General features: G+C 40.6%; 2 protein-coding genes across 3 annotated transcripts in view; both read left to right on the forward strand.

Moving 5' to 3' along the window:
* LOC147261866 (MAM and LDL-receptor class A domain-containing protein 1) overlaps positions 1-19,291 on the forward strand; it is a 42,062-nt gene extending 22,771 nt beyond the window's left edge. Inside the window, exons 10-52 of one of the 2 annotated variants that reach the window (XM_086204122.1) lie at positions 5-242; positions 375-634; positions 776-866; positions 946-1,086; positions 1,457-1,588; positions 2,349-2,482; positions 2,579-2,750; positions 3,683-3,802; positions 4,053-4,207; positions 4,296-4,391; positions 5,055-5,117; positions 5,325-5,478; positions 5,946-6,048; positions 6,114-6,264; positions 6,356-6,575; positions 6,872-6,998; positions 7,616-7,745; positions 7,832-7,910; positions 8,002-8,157; positions 8,643-8,768; positions 8,865-9,080; positions 9,165-9,284; positions 10,001-10,162; positions 10,455-10,546; positions 11,055-11,222; positions 11,328-11,492; positions 11,584-11,686; positions 12,556-12,678; positions 12,761-12,860; positions 13,007-13,166; positions 13,504-13,618; positions 13,702-13,845; positions 14,111-14,298; positions 14,619-14,784; positions 15,486-15,704; positions 15,957-16,135; positions 16,224-16,461; positions 17,092-17,251; positions 17,340-17,454; positions 17,727-17,847; positions 18,184-18,280; positions 18,371-18,446; positions 18,519-19,291. In XM_086204122.1, the coding sequence (XP_086060248.1) occupies positions 5-242; positions 375-634; positions 776-866; positions 946-1,086; positions 1,457-1,588; positions 2,349-2,482; positions 2,579-2,750; positions 3,683-3,802; positions 4,053-4,207; positions 4,296-4,391; positions 5,055-5,117; positions 5,325-5,478; positions 5,946-6,048; positions 6,114-6,264; positions 6,356-6,575; positions 6,872-6,998; positions 7,616-7,745; positions 7,832-7,910; positions 8,002-8,157; positions 8,643-8,768; positions 8,865-9,080; positions 9,165-9,284; positions 10,001-10,162; positions 10,455-10,546; positions 11,055-11,222; positions 11,328-11,492; positions 11,584-11,686; positions 12,556-12,678; positions 12,761-12,860; positions 13,007-13,166; positions 13,504-13,618; positions 13,702-13,845; positions 14,111-14,298; positions 14,619-14,784; positions 15,486-15,704; positions 15,957-16,135; positions 16,224-16,461; positions 17,092-17,251; positions 17,340-17,454; positions 17,727-17,847; positions 18,184-18,280; positions 18,371-18,446; positions 18,519-18,620 (6,177 nt within the window). In that variant the 3' untranslated portion in view covers positions 18,621-19,291. Of the gene's footprint in view, positions 1-4; positions 243-374; positions 635-775; positions 867-945; positions 1,087-1,456; positions 1,589-2,348; positions 2,483-2,578; positions 2,751-3,682; positions 3,803-4,052; positions 4,208-4,295; positions 4,392-5,054; positions 5,146-5,324; positions 5,479-5,945; positions 6,049-6,113; positions 6,265-6,355; positions 6,576-6,871; positions 6,999-7,615; positions 7,746-7,831; positions 7,911-8,001; positions 8,158-8,642; positions 8,769-8,864; positions 9,081-9,164; positions 9,285-10,000; positions 10,163-10,454; positions 10,547-11,054; positions 11,223-11,327; positions 11,493-11,583; positions 11,687-12,555; positions 12,679-12,760; positions 12,861-13,006; positions 13,167-13,503; positions 13,619-13,701; positions 13,846-14,110; positions 14,299-14,618; positions 14,785-15,485; positions 15,705-15,956; positions 16,136-16,223; positions 16,462-17,091; positions 17,252-17,339; positions 17,455-17,726; positions 17,848-18,183; positions 18,281-18,370; positions 18,447-18,518 lie in introns of both variants that reach the window. The other variant, XM_086204123.1, reaches the window with a different exon arrangement.
* A 391-nt stretch (positions 19,292-19,682) lies between these two features.
* On the forward strand, positions 19,683-22,619 carry LOC147261868 (uncharacterized). Its single transcript, XM_086204131.1, has 4 exons — positions 19,683-19,845; positions 19,930-19,977; positions 20,730-20,842; positions 21,691-22,619. Exons 1-4 carry the CDS (start codon positions 19,809-19,811, stop codon positions 21,814-21,816), a joined length of 324 nt encoding a protein of 107 aa, XP_086060257.1. The 5' UTR covers positions 19,683-19,808; the 3' UTR covers positions 21,817-22,619.
* The last annotated feature ends 955 nt before the right edge of the window (positions 22,620-23,574 follow it).

Below are 23,574 nucleotides of genomic sequence, written 5' to 3' on the forward strand. Positions count from 1 at the left end.
CCAGTTTATTATAGAAGCTGTGGTGGGTGGTGACCAAGGTAGCATTTCCATAGATGACATCATGGTGTCCAGCAGTGAGAATGGCTCTTGTCCAGCTGAGAGGGAGTGCACCTTCCAGGGCTCCCTCTGCGGTCTGCAGCCCCACACTTCTGCAGACTTCAGCTGGAGCCGGATAACAGGGACCTCCCAACCTGGCAACTCTTCAGGCCCCCTGACAGATCACACTTTGGGAACAGAGCAAGGTAAAGAAAATAGGGAAAACTCATAATTCAATCCCTCAACTATCTTGAAAGATGGTGCGTTCATCAGCTCATATGTATATACAGTATAAACATGGTATCAAATAAAAACCAGGAACTCCATCTCTTGTTTAGGTTATTACTTAAGTTCCCAGCTGTGGAAACACCCAGTGGGGTCCAGAGGCCAAATGGTGACAGCAGTGATGGAACCTACCCCTCCCGATGATGAATGCTTAATTTTCTGGTACTACATGGAGGGAAGAGAGGTTGGAGAGCTCAGTGTTTACCTTCAAACCCAAGACAGCGCTGTGAAACTGTGGAGCAGAAGTGGAGATCAGGGGAACCACTGGAGGCATGGAAGAGTCCAGCTTCATAACCCCAAGACCCCTTATCAGGTTCAGTTCCCCTCTGATAGTTTAATATTAGACAATGATTTTTGCTTGAATTGCAGTGTCAATCTCTTGTGTTTCTGAGCTATATTATGACTGCTGCCATTTCATCTCAATGATAAAATCAATTGTTATGGTGAATGACAGGTGATTTTTGAAGCGGTGGCAGGGGCGGGACTGAGGAGAGATATTGCCATTGATGATCTTACTGTCCTAAATGGGGCCTGTCCAACACCAGGTTAGTCATTATCACTTCTGATGTTCTCATTTTTCACAAATTCGTCTGTATCCTGCACTGAATGTATATTTCCCTGCAGGTTTTTGTGATTTTGAGATGGACTTCTGTGGTTGGGTCAACAGTCCTCCTGCGGAATCTGGGGTAGATTGGGACTGGCTCTCTGGCACCAGCGAGGGTTCTTTTATCCCAGATAAGGACCACTCCACAAAGTCAAGCTTAGGTAAGACACCATGTTGTACCATTGTAGTACGTGTAACCTCAGAATGCATTCAAACTTATTTCTCTAAGTTTAAACTTATAGAAACTTACAAATAGTTATCATTATTCAGATTTTTGATTGAAACATCTTTAAAAATGTTATAAGAATTTGCATTTATGTAAAGCCAGTGTTGGGAACATACCAGCTGGACTCACTCCATGTGAATAATGATTTACATTAAGAAAGTGACTTAAAAAGATACTGTAACCCTGAAGGGCCTTTTCTAAAGAAGCCATTATTTACACATAATGGGATTCATAAAATTGTGCAGTTGTGTACATGTGCAACACTTTAAAACAGTCCTCTTTATCAATTTTTTTGCACCCTTTAGGCCATTTTGCATTGTTCATGGTTTTTGAGTCTGACAGAGAAGAAATTGCTCAACTGGAGAGCGAGTCAATGCCAGCGGTGGAACAAGCTTGCCTGGAAATTTGGCACCGCACTACAGGGTGGGCACTGAATCGTAAGTAAAGAAAAAGTTTCCCCGGTAAATTACAAAAAAAAAAAAAAAGAATCAACACATTCATGTGTGAGTTTGTTTTCTTAACAAGCAGCACCATACAAAATATAAGTTTACAAAACACAGAACAAAGATAATAGATTTATAAAATTTTGCTGTTTTTAACCAGAAAATTGTATATATCTATATCTATATCTATATATGTGTGTGTGTTTGTGTATATATGTGTGTGTGTGTATATGTGTGTGTGCATATCTATATATTTATGTATGTCTGTATTTATGTATATGTGTGTATGTGTATATATGTGTGTGTGTATATATATACACACACACACACACATATATGTATTCATATCAAATACACACACACATATATATATGTGTGTGTGTGTGTGTGTGTGTATATATATATACACACACACACACACACACACACACACACACACATATATATATATATATATATATATATGTGTGTGTGTGTGTGTGTGTGTGTGTGTATATGATATGTATATGATATAGGATTCAAAAATTGTCAATACAGTCTTTTAGCTGAACAACATAAACTAAGGCATGATGCTTGGATATATGTGTACATGCAAAGGCCTGACTAAAATTGGAAAAAGATGTGCTGACATTAGCTGCTACGTGCTCTGATTATAATCTTTTTTGTCATCCGAGCATCATGTCATACAGATCAAATGTCACATCGCATCAGCTTAATTTTGTATTGTTTTCATGATTAATTTTGCTGCTTTCAGAGCCTTCAAGTATCACACTGACAGTATTTGTCAATGAGACGTCTGAACTGCGTCCTGTTTGGAATACAAAGGGATATATGAATTCCACATGGATCTTAGGAAAGGTGGATTACAGCGCATCAGGACCTCACCAGGTAAAGTAAAATCAGTAAATGATCTTGATTCAGCTTCTTGAAGAAATACCGCTAATTAAATCAAAGTTTTTCCTGAGCCATTGTTCTTTAAAACAGATTGTTTTGCAAGCCAGTTGTCCTCCTTCAAATGAAGGAAGCTTTGCCCTGGATGATGTCCACATAATAAGGGACAGGTCTTGTCATGACATAATCCCAACCACCACCCCAAACCCTACCATCGCGACTACAACTGCTCCCTCCTCTGTCATGACCTGCACTTTTGAAACAGGTAACATTAAACCAGGGTGACATGGAACCAATGCACGAAACCAATGCACTCTCAGTGAGTGATTTTGCTGCAGAGCTTTGGATTAACTGTTACCACGAACCTTAACCTGAGCACTTCTAGGGCGCATTGCAGAAATCTGAGCAAGAAGATGGTGTGTGATGGGAATAACCCTTTATTCTTGCTGGAATAATAACAGAGGACAAAGTTTGTTTTTCAGTTGAAGGTATCATGACTCAATCTTGATGAGAATATCAAATATCTAGCTGCTGATCAGAAGTGACCCAGAGGTTTTAGAAGGAGAGAGTTTGGACATGTCAATTACATTTGAGTTTACCTCCGTAGTAGAAAAAGAGAGCTGTTTATCATCTGCAAAGCAATGATAATTGCAAACAAATTTTGCGATTGTGTCCAAACGGAAACATAGAGAGAATTTAACCAGTCCAGGAATTGACCCCTGAGGTACCTCACAGACCAGAGTAGCACAGATGGATGCCTTTTAAGTACAAGTAACAAAAACAACTTTGCAAAATACTAGAAATGTGTTTGACAACGGAATTTGTATTCATTTTTCGTGTCAGTTCAAATCATCTGTTTGTATTTAATATCATAACATGTGGTAATAACATGTTATGGTCAGTATTTTTAAGGTTAAACCATAATACAACTCAACGCGACTATATCCATAACTGAATAAACAAATGTGTGACTTCATAGCTGCTGGTTCTATAACACAGTAATAATGTCTATAAAATGATAGGGTACATCAAAAATACATTTGTAGGTTATTATTTTTGTTTGCATTGCAAACCATTTTTTTCATTTTGATATTTAACTACATTTGTACATTGTGGAGTAAATGCTTACTGGTATATTTAATGGAATGTCTTTGTTTAAAAATGCTACAATTAAATATTTGTATTTCTGTAAACCAGGTCTTTGTAACTGGGTCCAAGAGGTAAATAATGATCTGAACTGGACGTTCAGTAGTGGACTGGATGTGGACCAGCCATGGGTTGGACCTCATTATGATCATACAGTTGCAAATAATAAAGGTATTGAGACAGGATTTTTTTGTTTGACGAACACAAGTAAATATGCCCGAGTGATATATACTGATTAGTTTAAAAGTTGTGGATATTTTTTTGACTAATTGGCTTAAAAAAAAGCTACATTTTCATTGCTGTTTTTCTGCTCATCCAATAAAAATTGGGTTTCAACTTAAAAGTTAACCAATACTGGTCAATATTGAAATACTTCCTTGAGTAGGTTCTAATAGAATGATAATGTTTTATGTCTTCCAAGGGGTCTATCTACTATTGAAAGGATATGGAATGAAAGACAGTGAGAGTGCAAGCATCTCTGCTCCTGTCAGCAATTTCTCATCCCAAATCTGTGTTAGTTTCTGGTTCTACATGGTGGGTCCTTCAGTATCAACCCTTGACCTTCTGGCAGAGACAGTATGTAAACTTTTGTAAAAACTCTGTATCAGACATTGCTTGCAATATGGTATTTTATTATGTTAAGGGCCAACATGCTTTGTTCTAGACATCCTTTAAACTGTTGGTTTGGACTCGCCGGGGGAGCCAGAATCCAGAGTGGACAAATGCACACGTAACCATTGACATGAAAGACGTGAGACGGGTAAATTTACAATCACTACACATAACATAAATTTAAAAAACACATTAGATATATTTATCCAATATACTGCAGGCATTAAACTGTCCATAGCTGAAAAATGTCTCTTGTAATGAACAGTTTTGAAGATACCTATGGCATTTCTGTAAAGACATATTTTGACAGTAAGCTGACACTAATAGATGCATAAAAAATGAATTGATGCTGATGGCTTAAGCCAGCAAATGTATTTAGTTTATTTATTTATTTTACTTACTGTGATCCATGCAAACATGTTTTGAAACAATTTTCAAGAAAGAATACTAAATTTGTTGAGGCGGCACGGTGGTGCAGTGGTCAGCACTGTGGCCTCACAGCAAGCGAGAGGTAGCTTCACCCTGGTACAGTCCACCAGTCCAGTCACAGGGGCTCCTCACAGTAGAGACAAACCAACCATTCACACTCACAGCCACACCTACAGTCAATTTAGAGTATCAATCAGCTCGTCGGGACGAGGCTGATTGATACTCTAAATTGACTGTAGGTGTGGCTGTGAGTGTGAATGGTTGTTTGTCTCTATGTGTTGGCCCTGTGATGGACTGGTGACCTGTCCAGGGTGAAGCTACCTCTCGCTTGCTAAATATGTTTTTTGATTAACTGCTGTATTATTACCTTGTTTGCTCACAGGTGATGTTCACTGGCTTCCGAGATACCAACAGTCAAGGTTTCATTGCCATTGACGATGTCACAGTAAGAGAGGGAGCATGCCCTAGCCACTGTATGTTAACCTGCTAACAAGTCAAGACACAGAAATTGTATTTGCTTCCACATGTCAAAAGAGACTTTTGCTGCATATAGTAACGCACAATAACACCTGAACAGGATACCTCATAGAGTTTCACCCTTTATAAAACAATTCTGATTATTACAACTTTGTCATCTTTTACAACTTTTTAGATGTTTGTGGCTTTGATTCTGGCGAGTGTGGCTTTGAGAATGATCTCAGTTATGTGGGTCGCTGGGGTCGCAAAAGAGGCACACAACCTTATGTGGATCACACCTACAGAACTGAAAATGGTGAGAGGAGATGAGACCAAAGTTCCGATGTTGAGTGAGTTTATGCTGTTATATGACAAACAACTGTAGAACATTGATACCAGACCCCAGAGTCATACTTTTATTGTGAAATACTGGATAAATTTTCCCCTTTGAGGCTTTAAGAAATTATATAAATGGTAATCTGAAGCAAGATTTTTTTGAGAAGGAAACATTATGCTTCGGTTGGGCAGCTTACAACCTTAGACATAAATAAAATTTGTCCGTCCATGTTTTGGGCTACAACAATTCAACTCCCTTCAACAATTATATGCCTACAGGTTTGGGAACCCTTGTTTCAGATTAGTTGGTACATCTATTCAATTGTTCTAGCATAAACATTTTTTTAACATATTTCTATATTTAGTTTTTACCTTGTTATTAGCATTCAGTTCACTTCACTAATCTACAGTGAGAGGAATGGCCAGAACCTGCCAGGCTGCACTATTAATCAACCTATTTTCAACGGAACTCTTTTCATAGGGTTCTACATGACCCTCATGAGACTGAATTCAACACAGCATGAAGAAGCTCAGCTACTCACGCCGGCATTCACCTCAGATACTCAGATGTGCATCCGCTTCTGGTGAGTCCACTGATGCCATTATGCAACTTCATAAACTGATTTGTGTGCGTAATGTCTTTGTTCAGGTACTGGCTTACCAAAGGGTCTTCAAACATCCTTGCTGTTCATGTGCTGCGGAGTGGGGAGCACGGCAAGGCCCTTTGGCAACGATCTGGAGCGCCCACTAGAGGCTGGGAGGTGGCAGAGGTCACTGTGTCCTCACCTGCTAAGTTCAACGTAAGTCGTCACACTGTCTCTTTCACAATTTCAGTTGCACACTGAATTTTTAAATTATTGTCAGCTGGCTGAAGCGCATTTTCCTTGTCAGGTGGTGTTTAAGGCAGTCCACATCCCAGGCTCAAATTCTGCAGTACATTTAGATGATTTTTCTGTAAGGGACGGGGCCTGTTCTCCATCAGGCAACTGTGACTTCGAATCCGGACAGTGCAACTGGGTCAACATTCCCAATGAAGGTGGACATAACTGGGTGCTGGCTAATGGAGGGTTCCAGGGTCCACCGACAGACCACACCACTGACACTCCTGAGGGTAAAATTACAAAATTCATTTATATAGATATAGATATAGATATAGATATAGATACACACATGTATATATACACACACACACACACACACACACACACACACACACACACACACACACACATATTTTTCTATATGCTGCTAGAGCTGCTAGTTTGTCACTGCACATTCAACTGCTTACTTATCCCACTGGTTGGCCAATAGACAGTAGTCATCAAATACCGGAATATTTTGCAAACGTCTGTAGGTTGATGAGAAAAGCACTTTCTTTTTACAGTTTTGTTCTGTTTTTGCCTTTAGGTTGGTTCTTTTTGAGCTCATCAGAGAACCAAATCCAAAGCAGTCTAGCTCAGGTAGCGTCAGAATGGATCCAACCCAAAAACACTACCACCTGTCTCACCATGTGGTACCAAATGGAAAGCAAAAGGTCAGCAAAAAAAAACAAAAAACACCACACCATTCATTCTATGACAGTTCAGAGGCCGCACTTTGCCCTGTTTGTTTCCTCTTTGACTTCCTCTCAAAGTGTGCACTAATGTGATTTAGACATGAATCACCTGCCCCACTTTGTGCAAGACCAATATTCTTTGGAAGAGTTCAATTGGTTTTGTGTGTGTGTGTGTGTGTGTGTGTGTGTGTGTGTGTGTTTGTGTGTGTTTGTGTATGTGTGTCTGTGCACCCTGCACAGATTTTGAAACCCTAAAACCACTTGTGTTTCAACTTAAAAGGAAGATTGAAACATTAAAATTTAAATTACACGCAAAGAAATATTGAAGTATATCAATATTGTAATAATAACAATAATATAATTGTATAAAGGTTATCTTGGTAACATGTCATGCTTTACATTTACAAACGGAATAATTGGCATTAAAATTTGTTCTGGCTATCCCTCCAAAAATGAGATGTGGACATTCTTTAAGTTCATGAAATCAATCAGAAAAACAAAACAAATTATTCGTGAAGAGATTTTTTTTTAATTTAACATGAATGATCCTTTGAATTTATTACACTAATATGTGATATTTGCCAATTCTTTTGCAGCCAGTCTGGGATGTTGCGGGTGTACATACGCTCAGGATCATCAGAGGGAAGTCTGATTTTTCAAAATAAAAGCAATGGACCCAGCTGGACCAGATTGTCTCAAACAATGGAGACACCTAAACCTTTCCAGGTAACACAAGGATGTTAATAATAAAAAGAAGAAAATGTATTGTAACAGTGACACTGATGGACCCCTTAACAACCTCACACGATCAGTTGCTGATTGAAGCAGAAACTCATTACAGAGGATTTATAGCCATTGATGACATCAGTCTCACACCAGGCCTTTGCCAGGGTAATTCAGTTTGTATTTCTATAGTCCATCACTGAAGCAAACTATATTTCTATATAGTTAAAACAATACAATTCTTAACTTTCTCCTTTAGTGAATGAAACAATTTGGGGTTTTGTGGGCTGTTCATTTGAAAATGGAACGTGTGAGTGGGAGGACATCAGTGTTGGCCAGAGTCAGTGGGTGAGAGGACGGAATGCTACAGAGAATATCGGACCCTCTGTTGATCAGACACTGGGAACTGAGCTTGGTGAGGCAACACACACCCTAAACCCAACTTTGCTGCCCATGTATAGGATTACACACTGCTGCATCAGTGATTGTCAGTTATACAGAGCACACTGACAGGACAGGGCGATTTAAATCTGTGATCGATTTTGATTCAAGCATCAAATTCATACCTGTGGAATTTTTCAGAAATCATACTGTTCATTCAAATGACACCACACCTAAACAATTTTTATTTTAGTCTCAGCAGTAGCATACTGTCTTAATGACTGACACATGTTTTACAAAAGGGGGGAAAGCCACATTCATGTTGTCTTTCATCACAAATAACCATCTGTGTTTCATACTAGGCTTCCCTTTAAGTTCAAATAGAAGCTGGTTATGAAGTTCAGTCTAAATATCAGAGGACCCTCCTGCCATCAACTGAAACAGCTGGATCCTCAACAGGCAGCTGATGTGTTGTGTTATTCGGTATGTTCTCTGTGCATTCTCCCCTGACTCCTTCAGGTTGGTACATGGCAGTGGAGTCTGACAGAGGAGATCAAATGAGCCCTGCTACCCTGCAGAGTCCTGTCATGAAACAGGCCAGCAGCACCTGCACTCTACACTTCTTTTACAACATGTACGGAAATGGTATGTATTGATAATGCTCAAGCAACCATGTAAATAAACATACTTCCTTTGTATGGGAGTCATTGTGCGTGTTTCTGCATGCAACTTCTGTTACAGATGTCAATAAGCTGACTGTGCTGCTACAGGAGAGCTCCAGGACCACGACCCTTTGGTGGGAGTCGGGTAACCATGGAAATGTGTGGCAACATGGTGAAGTAACAGTTGGAAGAACACATCAGGACTTCACCATCCTCTTTGAAGCCTCCAGGATGTTTAGCGCACTAGGGCACATTGCCATTGATGGCGTGAACTTCACCAGCTGCACCCTGCCTGGTAGATTATCTACTTAAAGTGAACATCATGTGTTTTTCAGCCTTATTTACATTTAGTAGCGTAACCTTTGGTGTGTTGTTTCAGATGCCCAACCTGTATGTCCTGAGAATATGTTCACATGCAATAACAGTCTGTGTGTGGAGAGGAACCAAGTGTGTGACTTCAGCGATGACTGTGGGGACAGGTCTGACGAGGACAAGTGCGGTGAGATATCGCAGTTACATGGGAAATATACAAGGGCCCCCCTTAATTGTGTAAAGATCCACGTGTTGTATGGACAAATAATGATATATCATTTACTGTGAGATTATTGCCTTGAAACTAGTGATTCTGATACATCTACAGAGCAGTTGTAGTGAAAAATTCATTGAAGGATTCATCTCCATTCCCAGAAATGAGAAAAACTTCATTGTCTGACATGGCAGAAAATCTTCTCCAGTGTGGTCTCAATGACAAAGACAGACAAACTGACACAAAACAGCATCCTTGCTACAGAAAATGCCTAAAAACAATTTTTAAAAAAACCAATAAAACAATGGGCATCAAAAGGGGGGGGGCGTGTTAATGATTGTTTCGGTAAATGTTTTTCTTGATGGGGGGGACTTTGTAGCGGCAGCCTGATGGTAATAACTGGAAAGACTTAGTTGTCAGTTGTTGTCAAAACTGTTTTACAATTTGAATTCTCTAAAATGAGTTAAATGTTAATTCAATTTGAGTTTTTAACAATTATGTTAGGTTGTAATTTATTAAGTTTAGACATAATGATTTATTTGTGTATTTAAAATAATTTTACATACCATTCTATACCTGTGTGATTTGTTCTATACAAAATGTGTGACTACTTACCTAGTTTGTATTCTCAAGCTGATCTAGTTGACAATGTGTGCTGATTCTCTGCTTCTCTCTTGATATTAATGTAGAGCAACTGGGTGTGTTGGAGCGTTGCAGCTTTGAACAAGGCCTGTGTTCCTGGACGGGGAGTGAGGTGGACACTCCTGGTGCTGAATGGACACCACACACAGGACAGGAGGCCTGGCCAGACCTCGGGCCCCCCCGGGATCACACCCTAAACAGTGCTGCAGGTTAGAAACTCTCTCAGCTGCTTGACAATATGAACAAATAGTTTGAAGATTGAAGAGATAATGTTTGGACCAATATATCAGTGCCCAATATAAGTATTTGAGAATCAAGCTGCAGCTTAGCTTAAATTAGCAAAGTGTCAGGAAACGAGGCAGTAAGTTCCTGAAATCTTGTTGTCACTGTGAGGTTGTCAGGCAACCAACGTCTCAAAGAAGTTACTTCTCTTAGTTTTGCTCCTACACTATTTCCTCTGTATTCAGTAATGTAAGTAAATTGAATCATTCCATCGCACAGGTCACTATGTAGTCCCTGGGAACCACCTGAGTGTGAAGGGCCAGACCTCAGAGATTCTGTCCAGGACATTGCTACCCAGCACTAACTGTACTGTGAGTATAAGGACTTATGGGTTTCAGTAATCGTGAGTTTTACAGGTATGTGGGCAGCGATATCTGCAAAGTGAATCTCTTGAAGATCGAACCCAGTATCGCTCTAAGCCAAACCAAAATGGCTGGTGCAGAGCTGTTGCAGCAACATAACAACCACAAACACACATAAGAAAATAAACAAATATGAATCCTTAATGTAGACCAAATGGAAAGGCTACATCCTCCGCGACTGGGATCGCTTATAAGCTTGAAGGTGGTTGGAGATATTGTACTGAGAGTCTTCCTCTTTTTCTTGAGTAAAGTTTTTGAATCCACATTTATATAGATTTGCATGTGTATAATGCATGAATGTATGCGTGTGTATGTTTAGGCTATATGAATACACACACACACACACACAAAGTGCATTATTAACTGCGCTTCAAGAGGGATCAGAGTTCACCAAACTGTTCTGTAGCTAGTCTTTTTTATGTCATTCTCTTTGTTTATGACACTTGTATCCATGCAGGTAAGATTCTTCTTCTACAGCCTGGATGAGGCTGCTGTTAGACTGACCACCCAGTCCAGGAAGCTACGTTCCGGAGGTGGTGACACTGTCTTGTGGATCAAGGAGAACTCCCCGAGCTACAACTGGCGGAGAGCAGCTGTCACCTACTCCTCCTCAGTCAACTGGAAGGTCTGGCAGTAAAGTTGGTTTGTGACAGATGAGAGATGAGAGCCTTTTAGCACTGACTTTACTGTGTTCCTGTTATCTCCTATGAATGCTGTTTTATCTCCTTAGATTGTCTTCCGTTATGAGCGAGGGGAAAGTCCCAGAGAACTGGTTGCACTGGATGATGTCTCTTTTTCAGCGGCGTGTGTGTTTGATCCTTCTAACACTGAATTGCCTGACACATCTCCCACCTCTGCCCCACCCACGTCACCTGCACCGACCAGCCCCTGTCAGGTTAGATACTCAACATATGAAACATGAAAGATTCAACAAACCTGATTTACAGATTTGTTCAGCTAAATGTTGTTTTCTCATTTTGTTGCAGGATAATGAATTTTTTTGTTGGCGGTCTGCTGTGTGTGTTCCAGCTGTTTTACAGTGCAATTATCGTCCCGACTGTCCCCAGAAAGAGGATGAGGATGGCTGTGGTATGCTGCCTGAGCAGACTAATACGTGCACTGTGGTGCTTTTTGCAACTCGTGTTATTTTGATTTAAATCAAGTATTTGTTACAACAGACTTGCTTCCTGTAACCACATGGTGGCGCTATCACTTTAAATTCAGCCTTTAGATGTCTTCAGTCCAGACACATGTCAAGGCTGGAAGAGATCTGATCATGTGGAGTCTCAGTCCATGATTAACACTTGGCTGTTTCGTGGTGAAATATCATTGGCCTCCTAGTCATGGTAACAAAAACTCAAGTCTTCACAGTCACTCATCAACAAGAGCTTAAGGTGTGTCTGACTAGATTTGAAACGGATCTTGGTGCACCCAAAAGGAGGAGTATGTCAAAGTTTAAAAGACAAATAAAAAAACCCATGTCATTTCCTGTTGCCACCAGGCAGTGCTATGACAGCTCTGTCTCCCTGGCCCATTCTTCACCCTCCACCATGTTTTTAAGGAAACATGGCCTCACAGTTTTTGCATAATCTTGTTATCAGACAGGCAAACAGACAACTGCCACCCTAAACATGACCTTCTAAGTGGAGGGAAATGTGAAAACAATAATTAGTTGCATAAATATAAGAAACATTGGCATAGGATTGCTGCTTGCATGACTTACTGACATTCCTCACATTCACTTTGTACAGAGGTCAGTCACAATAGCACAAAAAAATGTTAAAGTTCAAGCCTCTCAGACTGAGTTAGAAACATTTTCCCACAGATGACCAGCAACCAGTGAAATTGTACAACAAAGGCAATTCAGATTCCGTGGCAGGAAATGTTACAAATCATTTCTCAGAAATGTGTAATTACTAAACTATTAGTAACATCACGTCTTTGCCGTAATTTTGCAGGTCCATGCACATTTGAAAGTGACCAGTGTCAGTGGCTTGACATCAGTGAAGGGCAGAGGAGGTGGCAGAGACAGAAAGCCAGTAACGACACACAACCATCCACTGATCACACCTCAAACACAGGTGACATCTGGGGCTCAAAGCACCCCTGTTAGTTGATTCAGCACATTTAAGACTAATTCTAGATGGTTTCCTTTGTTCTCAGGCTACTACATGAGTGTGAATTACAGTCAGGCATCCACAAACAGTGAAGCCCGTCTCCAGAGTCCCGCTCTTCCTCCATCATCCCCCTACTGCCAGATTCTGTGAGTAATAACCAGCCGCTTTATTATCACTGAGTTTAACATTTTCGTCTATGAATTGCTCAACGCTCCCCACTGCCCCTGTCTTTCTACCACGCAACTCCCTTCCCAATCCAACACTCTCACCTCCTTCCTTCCTTCTTTCCTAGGTTTCACTTCCACATCAGTGCAGAGTGTGCTGGGTCACTCAGAGTGCTTATGCAGCAAGCTGATGGAAGTGAAGCAATCCTGTGGTCACGCAGTCACAACACCGTCTCCCACTGGATGCCAGAGTATCTTCCTCTAGGCCTGCACCTGCAGCCTTATAAGGTTTCTGCTCATGTTAGCATTGGACAGCAACTTTTGAATTCCACACAGTTGTTCAATTAAAATACCAGAAGAAATGAGTTTAATGTAATGCACTCAGTTATACACTTGCATTACAGATGGTGGTGGTCTAACATCTTACTAACAAGCTTTACTCTTTATTTCAGATGTCAATCATTCGTAACAAATTATGTGTGGAGTTCTAATTTATAGATATGTGCTTTCTAATATATTGCACTATATTTTGGAACATGAATGATATATTTATGATACATTCTTAATGTGATGAATGCATTATTATTAATGCTACATTTGAATGTAAACTGATTTGTTTTCACAGATTTGGTTCAGTAGCATGAATAAAGAGACTCAGGGGGAGAACACTGCTGCCAGCTGTGTTGTTGCTGTGGATGATATCTCTTTTCTGAGCTGTGAAGAATCCTTCCAACCACCATGTAAATTAAATTTCATCAACTTTTAATATCTTGAAATTTGGGGTTTTTTAAAGTATATGCACATAATCTCTTTCCCTCCTCAGCTCCGTCCGGCTACGGCTGCTCTTTTGAGGACGGTCTTTGTGCTTGGATGCAGGGGGCTAAGGATGACTTAGACTGGCTCAGCAGGTCAGGTCCCACAGACACACCCAACACCGGGCCAGCTGGAGACCACACCACTGGCAAAGGTAATTACACTTACCGAACAATAACTAGTGGCAAACCTGAGGTCAGGGCTACTACATGGGTTTCCTAGATGAACGCAGGAGGTCAAAAGTTGATTACAAGAAGGAAATTTCCTTTCCTTTTCCCGAATCTTTTTTTTTTTCTTGTGTAATACTAAATATTCGGACTGCCCTCGGCCAAATTCCTTGTTGTTTGAATGCCTTTACCTCATAAATGCAAGGAGTGAGGAGTTGCAAGTAGATATTTCACTCTAGTGTTGTTTCTCAGGGAAATACCTCTACATCAAGAGTTCGCCACCTAGTGTGAAGTCCAATATTGCCCAGCTGAAATCATCACTGCTTCCACCCACTGGCCAAAAGGGATACTGTCTCGCATTTTGGTACCATATGTTTGGCGCTACTGTGGGTTCTTTGAGGATATTTCTTCAAACAACTGATCCCTCGAAGAAAACACTGGTAAACAAACATAAGATAACAAGTTTTCAACAACAGAGATTACACAGGCTGCAGGTTTAATTTTTTTTTTTTTTTAATGTCTGGTTACATGACTTCCCTGTGCTACACTGTTAGAAAAGTGTCTGGTTGAGAAATATATTGGACTGTTTCCAAAAGTTTTTCTTATGTTATACTTTTATCATTGTTGTGAAATGCTGATTGCAAAATAACATTGATGTTTGGTATGAGCAGTGCAAGTTGCACAGATATGCCATGGTGTTGCAAAAATCTCCTCACATCCTCATTGTGAAGAGTGAATCAGCCTTCTGTCTTTCCTGTAGGTGTGGCAAAAATCAGGAAATCAAGGGGATGAGTGGCTGCTGGTGCAGAGCCATGTGACCTTGCAGAACGTCCACCAAGTGATTTTGGAGGCTACTGTGGGAGGAGAGGCAGGGGACATAGCCATCGATGACATCTCCCTCATCAGTGGTCCATGTCCTGCCTTTGGTAATAAGCCTGAAGCTGACAATCCATGAATTATGTAGTATTTACAGTAAATGTCTTGCAAGTAATAGCATGAGTGATATTGCCAGATGACCGTCTCTCCCCACAGAACAAGTCTGTTGGTAAAAGGAATGGTTACACACTGATCTTCCGTCTCTCCTTTTTTTTAACCTCTTTTCTGTGGTCAAATCTTGGGACACTATATGCCTTGATAAAGGGCAGTGGGTTCTGCATAAGTCTGGGGATATGGATATCCACAGTTTTTCTGCATCCATCTCAAACGGCACCATTGAATTAATCCAGTTCATGGATACTGTGAAAAAAAAATTTAGTGGCTCATCTTTGCACTAAGCATCACGATGACAAAGGGTAATGAAATATAATTTGAGTCAATATTTGAGTCAGTTCATACACAGTCCTGCTACTATAAAGAAAAAATAACCCTGACGTCCCTCTCACCAGCACTCCAGCTCCATCCGCTACCTGGTCCTCAGCTCTTTAGGGAGGCGCCCAGGTGACATTCTCATTAGCCGTCCTTACCACCTCAACTATCTCTTTTCAGCACAGTTTCGATGTCCCAAAAGTTGGGAAAGCAATGTCATAAATATGAGAAAGAGAGTTTTTAAAATGCTGCTCATCTTTGTTCGTAAGCCTGTAATTAGAGGTGTCTTAACCCTGAAGTCCTCTTTGTGCTCTGAACAAAGATCTGTGTGACTTCGAGGAGGGAAGCTGTAACTGGCAGCAGCAGACCACCAATGATGCTGACTGGGTCAGACATTCAGGCTCCACCCTCAACCCCAACACAGGACCAGACAGTGACCACACCACCAGCACGCCCACTGGCCATTACTATTACATGCCCTCCTCTGCTGCTGACCGTGCTGGCATGACAGCTAAGATGTTTTCACCGCTGTACCTTGCAGGTGAGAACATCACCAAGACACTATTGTTGCCTATTTCTTTCTACATACTAGGTCAACATTGTGCCGTAGTTCTCTGCTGTTTGTGTCACTGCAATTGATTGAAAGAGTGCATTTGCTAATTAATCTCTGTCTAAACCCTCTAAAATTAACAGGAGAAAAGGGTGAAAAATATTGGAATCATGTTGCTGGGATTGTATAGACTGAAAATTTTGCAGGCATTTTTAAATAGTTTTCCTTCTTATGGCCCTTTAGGCAAAGGAGCTTGTGTGCAGCTGTGGTACCACATGTATGGCAGAGGCATCGGTACGTTGAACATTTATCAGCAGAGCAAGGATGGAAAGCGAGCTCTGATTTTCTCCCAGACAGGAGACCAGGGACGTCTGTGGAGGTTTGCTCAGGCTTCACTTCTTCCTTGGAATCAGCCTCACAGGGTAAGTGATGTAGCGGTCAGACTACAATAAGATCGCAGAAACCATAATGAGAAATCATGAACAGTTCCAGTACTGCTCTACTTTTCAGATTGTTGTGGAAGGTATGAAGACTGGTCCCACTCAGGAGGGCGATATGGCTTTCGATGATGTCCGCCTGTCAGATGCCCAGTGTGCTCCTCTTGGATATTGTGACTTTGAGGGCAACATGTGTAACTGGAGCAACCTGGGTGCTAAAGTGGACCAGGGCGACTGGCTCCGTGGCAGAGGAGCCTCCCTAAACCCCAACACTGGACCCAGCGTCGATCATACAACCAACTCATCACATGGTTGGTAATATTCAATGCAGTGTTTGTGTATCTAGCTCAAAACTTACAATAACCTCCTAAAGTTTAGCTGCACAGACGTAAAGAGCTTTCTGAATACCAGCAGTGACAATGAAGCATGTACTATACCTCTACTATTCCTCTTCATTTACAAGAAGTGGGCACCATCCACTGATACTTCACTGCTTGTAGGTAGCAAACATGAGCATATTGTCAGCATGTAGGCTTACATGGCAAAGTTGTGGTAAACAAAAGACTTGAACATAAACAGTTAAAAGCAAAGCGATGAGCTTAGAGAGGTCTGAAGGTCTCCACTGAGGGAGGATAACTGCAGGGTTGGATGGTTGTTAGACCTCTCGGAGTTTAATCTCTGTCGGTATTTTTATTCAGCTTTAACATTAACCTTCACTTCCTGTATAAAAAGTTACCAAAAAAAAAATCAGGCTTTGTCAGGCAAGTTTTTAGGATGTCTTCTACTGCAATGTGTGACAATAGAGGGATTTGATGTGTTAGATCTGCATCAGTAAGTGTTTGGAAGCAGTGTTGTGTAGGTGGACATTTTGTTTTTACAGTGGTAATATCAACGACAGATATGGGGTTTTGAACTGATGCTACCCATTTCTGTTCCACCAGGTTACTATCTGTATGTGGACAACTCTGTGGGTCAATGGGGAGACACGACCCTCCTGGTCAGTGATGTTCTCCAGCCTTCCACTGGAGGGCACTGTATTATATTCTGGTACCACATGTTTGGCAACCAAGTCGGGACTCTTCGACTTTTCATCAATGTCAGGTAACTGTTCTGTCAGAAGAATAGCAACATTAATTGAACTGGACCATGAATTGACAGTTCATTGAAACAGTTGATGTCTTTCACATAGAAAAATGCAGGACGGTGGCGATGAAGGCGGGATTCTGAAGTGGGTTGAATCAGGAAACAGAGGGGACAAGTGGCATGAGGCCAGTGTGTCTTTTAAACAAGATGAAGCATTCTGGGTAATAATGAGTAAATGAGTATTGTTGATTTGTTCCTAGTTTATCAGAAACAAACTTAAAAAAAAAAAACACAATTCTTTAAAATTGATTAAGGGAACTTTAACATCCTTTTCATACAAATCAGTGGCTCCACAATGTCATTTTAAGCATCAGCTGCATGAAAGGTGCTGCTGTCCATATTTATGCATGAATAAATGTTTTTATTTATGTCATGGCAATAATTAGAATGTTTCCCCTAAAATTCCTGATGGGTACACTCTCTTTTTTGCTAGTTTGTGTTTGTGTATCAGAGAGGGAAGCACACAGGAGGAGCCATTGCTCTCGATGACATCAGCATCCTCCCTGGATCCTGCTACTCAGAGCCCACTATCGAGCCACCAGATGATGATTATGGTAACATGAGGCCCTCCTTATCTGTTTAATATGAACACACTGTGTAGTACTATGTTGGAGAAACAATGATTGCATCTGGTTCAATATTTAATCATGAATCTGTTGCAAAGTCATCCAAAAGATTACAAGATGACCATTTTAAATTTCCCCTCAAACTTATTTTTATTCTGTTTTTTTTATTTTTTCATTTTGTGGTTTTCTGTGTTTTACCAACCAGTTTTGTTTGAATTTTCTCTTCGTTTTGATCTTGTATCACTGAGATTATCTTTAGCTGTGTTTATTTGGTTTTTATGTGACTTTATTACTCTGCTCATCTTATTTTCCCCGTGTCTGCAGATATGTTGTCTACAGGCTTGGCCGTTAGTCTGACTCTCCTTGGTGGAATCATCATCTCTGTGTTCCTCTTCATCGTGAACAAGAAGCGCTGTACAATGTACGTAGAATCGGCAACATCTAAATGATTAATACACTGCATATAATATCAGTCAAGATTGATGCTTCAATGTCCACTCGTGTTTCATAGGAACAAGGCAACAATTATGAGCAACGATACACTTGACCAGAACTCTGTGTTTGACCTCTTTGACTTCAAAATAGACGTAAGTAAGCAGAAAAACACGTTTTACGATCCCAAAGAGCACAAATAATTCAAAAGAAAAATTTCCTTGCAGGAAAAACAACATGGAACTGAAACCAATTTTTCATTTGTCAACAATCTGTTTGATCCATCCTCACAAGAAAGCGCCACCAGAGTCACTTCATCGAGTGCGTAGTCCAAATGTACGCTCAACAAAGTAGAATGGAAAAGATCAATGATGTGAAAAAACGAGTCTTCCATCCATTTTCTATACCAGCTGACACTGGGTGAGAGGCGGGGTTCACCCTGGACGGGCGCCGGTCTGTCGCTGGGCTCATCACTACCATTGTTCTTTAATTATATTGATGTACTTATTACAGATATGGAAATCTTCGATATGTTATGTTCTTTCGTTGTGGATTGGGAACTTTTTTTTTTACTTATTTTAATAAAATGGAATTTGAGTAATTCAGAGTTTTTAACTCGAATGTCCAAGTAGGAATTAGAATATTTATTCTATATCATACAGGGCGAGTTATCAAGGACTTGACCTGAGAGTTGAACGTGGTGATTTATTACAAAAATGAATACATCAAACCTAATGAAAAATAACAAACAGCGTTAATCAAGAAAACTGATATGATTTAATATGGGGTTCTGTAGTTTATCTCAGTTATGTAGGATGTAACTGAATATCCTGCATAATCAGATGTCTGATATGTTCTGTACTTCAGCATGGAGATAATAGTAATTTCTTTTCACAAAGACTGATAGCTACACCACATCTAACATAAAATGAATGTCTATTTTTCAAAGAAAAAAATTATTATTCTTCAGTGTCCCAATTTTTGATAAATTTGATATTATTGGGAGATTATTTTGTGGACAGCCTTAAGGTGCAGTCAAGCAAAATTGCTGTTAATATAGAGAGAGAAAAAAAATGAAAGATGGTAGGATATACATTAAGTTTTACATTTTTTTAAAGAAAAAAAGTGACGTTTTAAACTCAAAGGTTGTAAAAAAAAAATTCAAGTGATTTGTTGTGAATGTTCACCATTGTAAACTGTTCACTGTTCACAGTTACCGTATGTTAACTGGGTTATGGGTCCTTTATTTATTTATTCATTTATTTATTTATTAAATAATCATAGAATCTGAACGCAGCGTTTTTAACGTAGACAGACAGTGACAGACTGATACCGCAAGATGGCAGTAGTACAACCACTTGGGATGCCAAATGAAATAAAAACACCACTGAAGAAGAAGCGAGAGCGAAGCCGGACTTGTCGGGATAAACCAGGCCATCTCAGTTGTATGAACAATCAGGCAGCAGGACACAGGGCCCCTACACCAGCCACGACGAGGGGAAGACTCGGAAGGAACAATGGGAGTAAGCGTTGAGGTCTTAAAACCAGGAGATGGTAATCGATTGCTCCAATTGCTCTAACATGCTAACATCATACACCCTAAGTGCATTAGATTTAACGCACAATTTCCCTTTTTAGGAAAGCGATTTCCGCAGAAAGGGTGTATGGTTGCCGTGCACTACGTTGGTAAGATCCCATTGTGTTTAAACGTTCCTCCACTGGCAGGGCAAATGTTATTTTATTCATGAAATTACACTTTAAACAGAGGATTTCGTGGAAATTAGTTGAATTAACTTAAAATGTGATACATTTGAGCTCCCTAGTGTGCGTACTTTGCGTTTTTCTTTCCTTCTATGAAGGGCTTGGCTTCGTACAGCGCAAGATTGAGGTGCTAAGGTTAAATCTATTGTATGTGCTACCGCAGAGGAACAGTTTACTTTTCGCTTATTCTCAGGTTGGCGTATTTGTAACGTTACCTCGTGACAAAATGGCTAAATGTGAAGTTGACGTTACTGTCGTGGTGTGCTCTAGCCTAGCTACCGTTAGCACAACGAAAGGAACGTGGGGAAACCACCAGCCCGGCTCACTAAAGACTCTCACTGCATTGATAATAGCTTAGAGGTTTTGTTGTATTGAAGAAAACTGGACAAACAAGCGATAAATCTACCCCTCATCAGGCGGGGCACAGCTTGCTTATGTCGTTACGCAACATCAGGCTAGCTGCTGTGGGATTAGCTTGCAGGTAATGGATATGAATGCAGCATTGATATCGCCATTCAAAATTAAATAAGAAAGCAAATAGAGACAGACTAATAAGATTGATTGCGGCGTCATTGTACGGCGTAATTAAAGGTAGCAAAGAAGGTGGAATAGTGTTTTTATTGTTCGTGTTTGTGGATGTGTCCCGTCTCTGTCTCTCCCCCCTTCATTTTAAACAGGCACATTGACAGACGGCACAACATTTGACTCCTCCAGAAAAAGGGGCCAGCCCTTCAAATTCAAAATTGGATGTGGTCAGGTGATTCGTGGTTGGGATGAAGGTGTACTCCAGGTAAGGTTTATTTGTTACTGATGCTGCGACTGTAGTATGTTACTGACTGAAGTGAAAGCAGAAGCTTTACAAATCTGAAGAAGTCAAAGTCAAACACTTGATTCTTGCTAACCGGAGGTTTAATAAACTGTCGCCCCCCCAGTCCTGAATTCAGTGTGGCCAGTCTACATGGAGGCTGTGCACAAAGTCGGACTTGGTCGACTTTTCCCTGTTATTATGTTATGAAGGAGTGTTTTACACATCCAGGCTGAATGAAAAGAGTAACACTGCTGTCATTCATGAGCAGGATGCAGCACATGCAAACTGTGTCTGCCACCATCACAACAGAGCTCCTGCAGACTGGCTGCTGCACTGAGTTACACATTCATCTCCTCTCACATTTCCATATAAATAATGAACATGGGTCTCGCATACTGGGCCCCAAACTACATCTAACCAGAAAGTACATGCAGCTGATAATGGAGATGAGAGAATTGAATTACCTTATTATTCTCATTACAGTAAAATGGGAGCTGCTAATTTTAGTGTAGCTGTACTCTTGGAGAAGCGCTGAGGAAGAATTACCTTCTCGTTATGAGGTCAATCCTTGTTTATAGCTCAGGAGCCGCATATACACAATACCAGTACCACGGTTTCCTTTTACTGCTCAGTTACCTGTCACGTGGCTGAATGAGACAATAGTGATGACTTCAGGAAAATCTGATGACCAGCATGGCGTTCTTTTTTTTAACAGTTTTGGTAAAGTTGTTGGGTCTGGGCCTCTTTTATTTGGCTGTTTGTGGTGTGTTGAGAAACCCGTGATTTGCTTATGTAGTCACCTCACCTCTTTCTGTTCGCCTCCCTCACAGATGAGCCTGGGCCAGTTGGCCAAACTGACCTGCTCCCCGGATTACGCGTACGGCGCTGCGGGATACCCTCCCCTCATCCCAGAAAACTCCACTCTCATCTTCGAAGTGGAGTTGCTTGAATGCTGAGTGCTTTTACGTTTAAGGTTGATCGTCACATCTTCATTCCACTCTCTCATGCCACCGCACTCGAAATAACAGGTTCAGGAACGGTGCTGTCAGGAGCATTTACGAACATGATGAATCATTGTGGAAATTATTTTCACATCTTGGTGTAATTAAGTTGCGTGGAGCTTCCCTATATTTCTAATAAGCTTTGATCTGCCATCCAGTACATCTTTGGTTGACTAGTAAACTTGCAGGATTTATTTGAGCTCCATTCTTATATTCGTCTGTTTAATATTTGACCTTTAACTCAGGTGTTAGATTAGAGATGTAACCGAATATCAACGATGGAGCATCAGACTAGTGCGCTGCACACCCGACAAATAGCTTTTGCTCCATGTGCCATAAAACGATCCAGTTAAATTATGTTTTACATAATAAAAGATATATCAGATATTTGTTACAAAGTTTTTAATGTTTGGGCAGTAAAGATTATCATGTGAAATGCAAATGCAACACCTTTTCAGTTCTCACCCTCACTTCTGTTTGCTTAAAACTTTGGCACAATGTAAAGAAACACTTCACACGTTTAGACACACGGATGGTTTAGGAGATGATTTGCCATCGTAGCGGGTGTTAGGAATTGATTTTAAAAAAAAACAACAACTTTTCAATACTTAAATTCCACCTTTTCGTATGTGTATGAAGTGTCTTTGTGTTATGTCATCGTGTTTGTTCAGCAATTGTTTCCTTGGGGTATCAACCAGCAGAAATTGTTAACATTTGTTTATTGCATTCTTGCATTAAAATGAGTACTTAATATTTAAGCCTCGTTTGTTGTCTTTTGGTTTTAGAATGACGTCCAAGTAGGTGCCAGAGCTCCGATGAATGCAGCTATACAGACCTCCCCCTCTGAAAGGGGTCGTCTGCCTTCTTGGCACGCGAGCAGCACTGAGGCCTCCAGTGTCTGCCTCCTGAGGGTTTTGTTAAGGGAGCCGTAGTATGGCCCCTTCCCCGCTTTCATTTTGGTGGTGGATTAACCAACATCGGCTTGTTATTCATGTTCAAGAAGCTCCTGGTTACTGCTCTGCAGCCGGTTTTGACTTGACTAAAGCAATTCTCCTAATTGAATGAAAGAATGAGCTTTATTTATTGTGAGCACCAACCTTTAGGTACATACAGTACAAATATTCTGCAGGAGGTCACGTGTTGAGACTCTTTAATTCGTCGCAGTTTGCAGTCAAACAAGATTTTGTTTTGGTTGGATGAGCTTAGGTTTCACTTCTTTCACCAAGATGCAGAACTAAAAGATGTCAACACAGAACTCATCATAAATGTATGAGAAGGGTTGACAGATTTACATAGGAACTCCTAGTGTTTTCATTGCATCATGTGTATTTTCAGTTAGATATTTATATGTAATGGTAAACTGGCAGGTTCATTGTAATTGTAGAGTGTGTTTGTAAAATATCAAGGCTACAGGACGACTGGGAAATCACCATCGAGTCATGAAAAAAGTGTATGTGTGTATATGTGTGTGTGTATGTTAGTGTTTAATGATTTGGGGAAAAAAAAAGGGGGGAAAGAAATGGTCCAGCTCCTCAAAAACAAACTATAGTATAACCCTCAAGTACGCTTATCTGCGATCCACTGACACCTGGCGGGGGAAGTTGGAGTTGCAGCTGCCTTTTTGCTGCATTCACGTGCAGCTGGAGCTATCGTTTAGCTGCAGGAGGCATCGTGCATGTGAATCTGTATTGACGTGGTGGTGACAGTGAGTTG

Source organism: Aulostomus chinensis, chromosome 5 (genome assembly GCF_037954235.1).
Source record: "Aulostomus chinensis isolate RoL2024-O1b breed Wild chromosome 5, RoL_Achi_v1.0, whole genome shotgun sequence".
Taxonomy (NCBI): Eukaryota; Metazoa; Chordata; class Actinopteri; order Syngnathiformes; family Aulostomidae; genus Aulostomus; species Aulostomus chinensis.

What these genes read in the sequence shown, in the direction of transcription:
- LOC147261868 (XM_086204131.1), top strand. Translation starts at nt 19,809, where the DNA reads ATGGGAGTAAGCGTTGAGGTCTTAAAACCAGGAGATG. An exon ending in GGTTGCCGTGCACTACGTTG is followed by an intron (nt 19,978 to 20,729) that starts GTAAGATCCCAT and finishes CATTTTAAACAG; the next exon opens with GCACATTGACAGACGGCACA. An exon ending in GGGATGAAGGTGTACTCCAG is followed by an intron (nt 20,843 to 21,690) that starts GTAAGGTTTATT and finishes CCTCCCTCACAG; the next exon opens with ATGAGCCTGGGCCAGTTGGC.